General features: G+C 45.8%; 1 protein-coding gene and 1 long non-coding RNA gene across 12 annotated transcripts in view; one reads left to right on the top strand and one right to left on the bottom strand.

Moving 5' to 3' along the window:
- Positions 1–1,213: 1,213 nt before the first annotated feature.
- Positions 1,214–8,002, bottom strand: LOC105496470 (uncharacterized). 5 transcript variants are annotated; one of them, XR_011623542.1, is made up of 5 exons: positions 7,868–8,002; positions 6,213–6,325; positions 4,714–4,797; positions 2,458–2,500; positions 1,214–1,306 (listed from the first exon to the last, which is right to left on the bottom strand). It is a non-coding gene; the product is annotated as an uncharacterized lncRNA (long non-coding RNA). The 5 variants fall into 5 exon arrangements; XR_011623541.1 differs by lacking the exon at positions 1,214–1,306 and adding an exon at positions 2,118–2,229; XR_011623544.1 differs by lacking the exon at positions 4,714–4,797 and having other exon boundaries at positions 1,217–1,306.
- LOC105496436 (ankyrin repeat domain 6) overlaps positions 2,028–9,464 on the top strand; it is a 72,538-nt gene continuing 65,101 nt past the window's right edge. For 3 of the 7 annotated variants that reach the window (XM_011766898.2, XM_011766869.2, XM_071096730.1), the window contains exon 1: positions 7,934–8,074. In XM_011766898.2, the coding sequence (XP_011765200.1) occupies positions 7,955–8,074 (120 nt within the window). In that variant the 5' untranslated portion in view covers positions 7,934–7,954. The other 4 variants (XM_071096733.1, XM_071096731.1, XM_024797488.2 and 1 more) reach the window with 4 other exon arrangements.

The following is a 9,464-nucleotide window of genomic DNA, read 5'->3' as shown; positions in this document are numbered from 1 at the left end:
AATTAATTCTGCATGATTGTGTTACAAGTAGAGCAAAAATATGACTAGCCACTCTTCTTACCAACTCCTAGGGCTCTCCATCACAAGTGCAAGATAAGTTCAAGTAATTTGGCGTGATGTGAAAAATTTTCACTGCCTGACTGCCGCCTCATTTTCCAACACCATCGCTGGTCTTTGCTGTGTGTTACAAGCTCCAGCTGCAGTTGTCTCTTTGCCTTTCTTTGCTACTCATGACACATACTTTCAGACCACTCTGCCTTTTTGCTCTTGCTGTTTCCTCTGCCTGTGTCTTCTCCCCTTCTAACCTAACCAGATCCTACCTCCTCTAACACACTACCTTCTCTGTGAAAACTTTCCTGACCTCTTTTCACCCCAGCACAGCAAGCAAGAATGATCCCTCTCCCAGTTTCTACAGTTCCTTGTGTCTATTTCTTCAACATATGCTTGGTACACCACAAAATACATAACAAAAATGTTTCAGTGGAAAAACTGGGGACAGAAAAGCCAGATCAGAGCAGATTTAAGGAGTGGGTAGAAGTTGAGATTTGGGTACATAGAACTGGTTTTATTGTGATGCTGCGTTAATTATTTTGATTTGTCTTTAGCATTTGGCTCTTCACCTAACGGGTTGAGGGTGATGAGAAGAAATTCCCAGAGTGGCTGTGGTGCTGTCCAATGCTTTGGTGCTGACAGACCCGTGTCACTGAATAAGGGATGCCTCTAGAGTCGTAATTTATCTGGCCCCAGAAACTGTAGTGGTCTATTTTGAGGGGGAAGGGAGAGAGGAGAATGACCACATTCCCTCTCTGTTATCTCTTGGACAGTCTGGAGCCATAGCCTGCCTCATGTATTTGGAAAGGAAAAAGATTAGTTGACTAGGTGAGTACCTCATATATTTCTTATGGGATCACAGGCTCCTGAAGACCAATTGATGACCAAAAATAAATTGGTTATTGGTTTTTCTGTCATTCATTAAATGAACATTAAAGGCCAACTGTGTTCCCAGCACCATGATAGGCTCTGGGTATACAAGATGACCAAAATGGAGTTCCTGCCACAAGGAGTTAATATAACCAGGGAGACCAACCTTGAGCCAATAACAGCAATTATGCTATGTCTTAGTCTGTTTGAGCTACTATAATAAAATACCACATACTGGGTGGATTAAACAACAGAAATTTATTTTCTTCCAATTCTACTTTCCAGTTCTTCTGGTTAGAAGTCCCAGATCAAAGTCCAACAGGGTTCAGTTTCTGGTGATGGCTGTCTTCTTGGCTTGCAGATGGGCTGTTTTGTCCTCACATGGCTGTTCTTCATTGTATGCACACCAGAGTACATGCACAAGCATGAGTGCACTAATTCTATCAGATCAGGGTCCCACCTTTATGACCAAATTCACCTTAATTATCTCCTATTTCCAAATACAGTCACACTGGGGCTTTGGGCTTCAACATATGAACTGGGGGGACACAATTCAGTTCATAGCAAAAGCTTATAGAAAACTGTAGGTGCTGTCCAGGCACGGTGGCTCACGCCTGTAATCCCAGCACTTTGGGAGGCCGAGGCAGGCAGATCACCTGAGGTCAGAGTTCGAGACCAGCCTGCCCAACATGGTGAAACCCCGTCTCTACTAAAAATACAAAAATTAGCCAGGCATCATGGTAGTCGTCTGTAATCCCAGCTACTTGGGAAGCTGAGGCAGGAGAATCGCTTGAACCTGGGAGGCAGAGGTTGCAGTGAGCCGAGATCGCACCATTGCACTCCAGGCTGGGGGAAAAGAGTGAGACTTTCTCAAAAAAAAAAAGAAAAAGAAAACTGTAGGTGCACACATGAGGGAATGATCATCTTGTCTAGGGAAAGGCGGGGACGGCAGAAGGCTTAGCAGAGCTAACACTTGGTCTGAACTTTGAGCATGTGCGTGGTCATTTGCCAAGTGATGGGAGTGCCTACCCCTGACCTGGAGGCTCTGGTGGTCTAGCAGTGCTAGTCAGTCAATAAGTTATTGATATATATAAAAAGGGGAGGTCTCTACCTCCCAAGCCTTCTGTCAGTCACATCTTTATTCAGTGATGTGTGCTTATTCCTCCTATGTGAGTTTTACATCTGTAAGCAGCTTTTCTTGGTAGGGTATGTCACGGGTTTCCTGAATAATATTCAGATGTCACTCAGCTTTCACTGCAACAGCCCCTATGCCTCCTGCAGAGGTGGTTATTTCAGAAGATTCAGTGACTGTCAGAGTTAGAAGAAGAGAGTTATTGTGCTTTAAATGGCTCAAGAAATAAACATACATGTTTCTTTGTGACAGTGGGGTGTATATAATGAGTCATGGGCTTGCTAAAGCAGAGCATATCCACCCTGTCATTTCCCTTCTTTTGCAAATTGTCCTGGTGGGCACCAGGTTCCGTGATCAGTCAGTGCTGAGTGTCCTCATGGGTAGTGCTGTGTTAGGGGTCCTACCTGTGGGAGTAGATCTTCTCAGAAGGAGGAAGTGTCCTGGAAGCTGTAAGAAAATGAACCACTCTTTGCTTTATTCTTCCTTCCCACTCAGTTTACACTTACCTTCTGGCAACTGGGCTTTTGGGCCTGGATCATGGCTTTTCAGTGGTCAGATGATGAGTTTCTTTAACATAGGGATTGAGTCATATTCCTCTCTGTTGTAGCCTCACTTGTCCCTCAGTGATGATCACAGTAACCCAGTAGTGATTGCTTTTGGATAAACTAGTATGAGGGTTGTGTACTTTTTTTTTTTTTTAGCTTGTGTTATTCTGCTGGCAATTTGTTTCCCCAGTGGGATTCAGCCTCTTTGCAATGCACCTGCCAGAGTCTCCAGCTATTCTCCTGCCCTTGGTGTAAGCCAAATGGCGACCAAAGCAGAATTGCAGTCCATTCCATTGCCCCATTACCCTTGGGGAAATAGGGCAAGGCTTTAGGACGACGGGTGGTAAGAGGGTTTGTGCTGACAGAGTAGAGTAATTTTCCCGTCCCTGAGACCAACAATTCTATCTTTAGAGACAGAGAGGAAAATGTGGGGATATTGGCTTAAATCAAAATGAAAGCCCTCTCCTTTCTATGACGTCTCCAGGTGGGTGTTGGATTTCTGTTGTTTCAACAAGTGGGCTGGAGCACACGATTGCGAGTTTAGGGCAGTCGACAGCACTCGGAACAGCTTCTGAAGGGGCTCTGCTCCCTATTTACTCCCTTCCCCCTTCCCTGCAGAGACTGTTCAGAGGAGCATTTGTGAGACAAACGTTGGGAACAGCTGCTCAGCCAGACCCTTGTCTCCTGTGCTGCCGCAGTCACTGTGCTGGAACTCTGCTGAGGAGGGTGGAGTGTCTGGGCTCTGCTGCTCCCACAAAGCAAACGTTTTCCTGTTTTCTTGGAGGCAGTTTGTTACAGATTTCAACCCTTTCTGCATCCCTCCCTCCCTTACAACACGAATGCTCATCTTTTCTTGCATTACTGCTGAAATAATGCAAACTTCGTTTCTCTGTCATCTGAGCATCATTCAGAAATGTTCCTCTGATCTGTGAATTGTTCCCTGACTTCAATCGGGGCAGTGTTACAGGTCCTCTGCTGGCAGGAGGGAGCAGTCCGTCAAAATCTGCAGACACAAGACTTTCAGAAGCTGTGACGAGCAGACTAGCAAGCCACAAAACATTGCAAGCTGAATGGATGTCTTAATAAGCTTTTAGATGTGATTTGGCCAGCATCGGCAGAGGAGGCTAAAGGGAAAAGGCAGCGAGCATTATAACGTAAATCACTGCAGATTTGCTGGGAGTGACAGCCCTAGGAAGCTAATGATCTCTCCAGGAAGGAATTGACCACAGTTATCCAGAAACTGAACACGATGTAGAACAGAGAGGACAGCCCCTCGGATGTGAGTACCATCTCTTCAACACAAGGTTTGGAGCAGTAGGAGCAAAGCTAGTTGTTATAGCTGACGGCGCTCCATAGCCACCGATTCCTGTGGGCCATCTCTGGGTGGGTTGTACATACTGCCTGACTGGGACTTTTATTTGCAGATCTCTTCTGGAATATTTTGCCTGTCAGGAGACAGATGTGTAGTGGCTTTAGGATATTGGCAAATTCTCCAAAGTGTAGGAGAATTTGTTGTAAAGCCCCAAGAAAACAGCAAAAGCAAACCTTATAGACCTTTTTCTGTAAAAAGAAAACTGATTGCATCACAGACAAGCAGCTGTGTGACCCTCTGGTATTTGTGATGACAGACAAAAGAATTAGGAAATTACAGAGCAACAAAAATGGGGCAGTGGGCTGGGAGGAAGGAGGGAAATCTTAGGAAGCTTAATCCCTATCTAGATTCAGGGTATGCATTGCATACTTATGCTCATGTGTTTATTTCCTTTTGGCTTAAGGAATGGGCAGCATGTTTGCGTTTAAGGTTTTCCTTCAGAATGCTGTGAAAAATGAGCATTGTGACAAAGAGGGATGTAATTGATAGGCTTGGGGCAGAATACATTTCTCACTGCCAGCAGTGGGAAGTATCTTGAATGATAGCTGATCTACCTGTAAGAGGAGGCTCAGATACAAGGAGGGGATGAACTGCTACAGCCGAGGTAGCCAACAGGTTGGCATGAAGTTTAACTCATTGATTCCAGACTGGTTTCACCCCTCTATTCCCTTCCCTTCCCAATTTACTGTCAGGGGTTCCCCCATCCCTTCTTAAACTGCTCCCCACCCCTGCAATACACACACCTCTGTCTGGTCCAGTTTGTCGGGTCAGGACATCAGATGAGAAGCAGAGTGTCTTCTCACTCTAAGGGATGGGGGATCATTGTTCTAGATGGGAGGTAAGGATATGGGGTTTAGGAACAGTGACCATGAGGGAGGGAGAGAGGTGGTGTCTCTGCTTGGCCTGCACTTGGTATCTCTGCTGAGCCTGCACCCACACCCAAGGCCGAAGGTGCAGGAAGAAGCAGAAATAGAAGACCCTCATTTGATACCCTCCCACCCACAAACTGTGTGTAAACGCCCCTGCAGGTGAAGGCTGGAGATCCTAGTAAGGAGGCGATTACTGGGCTTAAATTGAAAATGAGGTTGAGATGTCCAAGCACATAGGGATGGTGTTGGCAACAGACTAGGAATTGTAAAGCCGGGGTTCTGTTCCTGATCTTGCACGCAGTTTTCTGTATGACTCTGGTAGGGGGAGTATCCAAAATCCTGTGCGAGGGACCTGTTCTGCAGGCTGCTCTGTGGGTGCTTTGATTATGGTGGAGGGGATGGAGTGAGAGTGAGGAACATTCTTAAGTAGCTGTAACTGAAAAGCAAAAAATAGAAGGGTGTTTCTGCTTGGCCAATGTTTTCTCACCACTGTAGTATTTTTCTATCTTTAACCAAACAAAAAGGAAAATTAATGTGGGCTGTACTTGCAAAGGGCTGTTTACCAGTGGTAATTATCTAAACAAGGCTATCTCAGTAGACTGCAGCTATGGCATAAGTGTACTTCAGTCTCAGTATCCAGGAGGCTGAATTCATTGCATGGGGCTGGAGGGTGGGAGGGGAGTGGCTATCAATTTACTATGGGCCAGCTGGACCCCTGCATCCATTGCTGAGGAGGCTGCACAGCGCTGCTGGTGTGGAGCTTGTGACCTCAGCTGATGGGCTGTACTGAGGCTGCAGCAAAAAAACCTCTACCCTCAGGGTCTAAGCCATGGAGCAGAATGAGTAGAATGAGTAGAATTTTAGCCATGATAATATTTGTATGAACTGGGCCGTTGTACTTGAGACATTCAAATACCCCTTGCAATGAAAGGTTCTGGAATGGAAGGGGGCCGTTGGGTCTAGGTCTAGAGATAACAAATGGGTAGATGAGGGGAAGGGTGTGATTGTGGAAGGGAGATCATTTCGTAAGTCATGGCTAATACTCTGTATTTTCCTGCCGTTTAGGCCTGGAGTGATTTTGCAATATTTGGGCAAACAGAGCAGAAGTTCAGTATAATTGGTTTGAATGAACCACAGATTACCTGAATGAAAAGAGGCAATGCAGCTATGTTTCTAAAAACAAACCACTTCCAAATAGTGTAACGGTCTGGGAAACATAAAGCCCAGACTGTAGCCATTCAGTGCGACCATGAGAATTTTCAAAGGCATTTCCAGTTCCATTTCTTTCAGTGTTTTGAGTCTCAACTTTATTCATTTTTTTTTTTTTTGGCTCTATTTCTGGCATATCCCAGGGATCTCAGACCATGACTCACCAAGCTGCTTTAGAGCAGACCCTTTGCCAGATTCATTGTGCTTCTAATGACCCAGTGAGCAGGAGCAGGATGGGTTCGCGAGGGTTCCTCTCTCTTTCCCTGGTATTCTTTACCTACATTTTGAGCAACAGATGGAGAACGATGAGAAAGTTTGATAATTCACAAGAGTGGGGGTAAGAATTATTTCCGAAGTTGTAGTATTCACATCTGGACCATGCTTTTGCATAATAAAATACCCTCTTTAATACCCGCCACAGTCCTGGGAGATAAATGTTCTCGTGTCTGTTTTATACGTGGGCATTTAACCCTAGCCTCACAGAGTGGTTGGCCAAACAACCTGCCTGAATGCCACAGTGAACGAGTTCAAACAGGATGTGGTCCAGGGCTTTCCAGCCATATCATGGCCAATTCCTTAATCTTTAGAGACTGAAAGGATATTTGGGTGTGCTTGGGAACAAATGTAAGGGATGGCTGCGTCTTCCAGACTTTCAAAGTTAGGATGTGTGGTAGGGTTTGGGTTGAAGGGTGGTATCTCTGTTGTAGCATTCTGTTTCCATTTGTATATACTAGTATTTTTAATAAGTATCTTTTAAAATACAAAGAAGCCCTCACTTCCTTGCTGTTCTAGCAGGACTGGATTAGACATTTAAGTATTTCTTCTTCTGCCCAAAGAACCCTTCACCCTTGAAATAATTACCAATGGCTTTGGTTGGGTCTAATGGCAGCCCAGGTATAGTGGGAGGAGTCCCAGTCTTTAAAATTCTATTCATTTTGCTATGTGGTAGGAAGAAATCAGTTTGCTACTAGTTCCTACCCTCCAGATCACTGCTCTGCGACAGGGCTTTAGTGTTCTGTAGGTGGGTTTGGTGCCACTTCTTTTCCTCCTGTTAGCAAGGAAGCAACATGACCAGCCCCCTGCATTGGCAGAGCCCCTGTTAGTGTTTAGCATCTGTGTTGTCCCTAAGGTGGATTGTTTCAGCCACTTGGAACCAGGAATCGGCCCGGGCCTGTGCCCAGCTCTCCATCTGTTCCAGAACTCGGGAACTATACTATTTACAGCGAGAAAAGGATGAAGGGAGAGAACTGCAGTAAATGCTAGGAGAAAACCCCAAAGAGAGAACCCACTCAGCGGGGTCTCTGTGGGGTGTGTTCCACAGGCCGCTGACCCACTGGGGAAGCGGCACATTAGCCATGGTGGACGCACAAAACCCAGCCAGGGGCCCTTTGGTGATCACACACAGTACAGTTCCCTGCCAAAGGCGGTGTGTAAACCAGGTGGTGCTTAGGGGATTATACCAGGCCTCCACTCCCTGGGAGAAAAACAGAGCAAACCTTGCAATTCTGGCCATACTATTCCGGAGGATGTCCCTGATGGGGGAAGAAGGGAGGGAGGTTGGCACATTCTGCTGCCTTCCACTTGGAAGTTCTGTTCAGGGGCTTTGCTGTGGAGTGTGCTTCCTGTGTGTTGTGTCCTGCCTCCCACAGCTCCCCCCGCTGCAACCTGCAAGCAGCAGAATGCCTTAAAATCAGAGAGAAGAGGTGTGACCTGTCCTTGTGTGTCAAGTGGCCCTGATGGCAGCTTTGTTTTGTAACCCCTAGGTCCCGAAGATGGCATATTCATAAAGATATCTTCCGATGATTGTGAACATCTTTACCTGTGGGTGCCAGGCCGGGCCAGTGACTTCGTGTTGAGCTGAAGGAACTTGTCTACCGCTTCCCTGAAAACCTTTCTTTCCTAATTCATGAGCCAGCAAGATGCAGTCGCTGCACTTTCAGAGCGCCTTCTCATAGCTGCGTACAAAGGCCAAACAGAGAATGTGGTTCAGCTCATCAACAAGGGCGCCAAGGTAGCAGTTACCAAGGTAACAAGAGAAAAATACGCTGTAGCCATTCCCTGGGAACTGGCCTACCTCTTAACCATTGTCTGAAAAACCGCTGTGTTTGGATCGCAGCTTTCAAAGAACTGGCTTTTCTTCCAGTGATGGAGGTTTGGGGAGAATGAGGATTATTAAGAATGCTTTATTGCCATCTTTCAAGTGGAGGACTTGTAATTAGCATTTGACAGTCTTTAAAATCATGGTGGCTTTTCTCACCTATTTCTTTAGCCAAATGGAGAGGAGATCTCTTGGGAGAAGTTGGGACACAAAAGCTTACTGGACAGAGTGTGTGATAATCATGTTAGATGGGCCTCCCGGGGAGGTAGACCAGCTTGTGCACAGCCCCTCCCCTGTGCAGAGTCTCTTTGTCCCCGTCTGTATGATGACGGCCTGGACCAGATGACTGCTACAACCTCTATAGGCTTTGATTTCATGTGGGTCAGTGAAGATGTGTGGTAAGCTTTGGAGGGCATTGCTTACCCAGCGCCAACAGAGAAGGCTATGAAAGATGAGAGACCATACTGCCCAAAGGCAGTTTTGTAGCAAAGCCAAGAAAAGGCAGGCTCTGCGCAGCCAGATGGAGAGTTTAAATACGCTGGCGAAGTAACCGATAGCAAGCACTTATTGAGCCCTAGTATTGCTGTAAGCACTTTACAGCCCTCTAGAAGAGATTCTCTTCTCATTCCCATTTTGGAGGTGAGGAAACTTGCCCAGGGTCCCTCAGCCGCTGAGTGGTGGAAATGCAACTTGTACTCACAGAGTCTGGCCCCAAAGCCCACCCTCCAGACCTCCCCAGAAAGAGCTGTGAAGACAGGCAAAGTTTAATTTTCACAGAGGGTCATCTGTTAGCTTCTGACCTCCTGTGGCAGATTGATCAGCTCCTATTTTCATGTTTACTTATATGCAATCTTCACATTCTATGCCGGCCTCCAGAGAGGTCTTGAGCTACTTGTAGGTCCCCATGGAGGTGAACAGGGGTCTGCACATAAATGGTGATTGGATTGTTTGGAACTGAGGGTGAAGGGAGCCTTACCTCAGAGCTCATGTGATCTATTCATAGCACTTTCCAGGGCCCAGGCAATCACAAATGGGAGAAAGCGTGGAACTCTGTAGTTAGGGCACATGCTCACAGATTTTAACTCTGCTTTGTTTGCTAATTATGGAAGTTGCTTGATTTCTTTGAGCCTCAGTTTCTTATCTGTAAAAGAGGGATAATAATGTCAGCTTTTCAGAATTGTTACAATAACAATAACTTATTTAATGCACTTAGGGCATAGTCTGCAACTTTTCTTCTATAAATAGACTTAATTATTTGCTATTTTGTAAACAGCTTTATTAAGATATAATTTACGTACATTAAATTCACCTATTTTAA

This window comes from Macaca nemestrina, chromosome 5 (assembly GCF_043159975.1).
Source record: "Macaca nemestrina isolate mMacNem1 chromosome 5, mMacNem.hap1, whole genome shotgun sequence".
Taxonomy (NCBI): domain Eukaryota; kingdom Metazoa; phylum Chordata; class Mammalia; order Primates; family Cercopithecidae; genus Macaca; species Macaca nemestrina.
The sequence above is the reverse complement of the archived record's forward strand: the minus strand, read 5'-3'. Positions and strand labels throughout refer to the sequence as shown.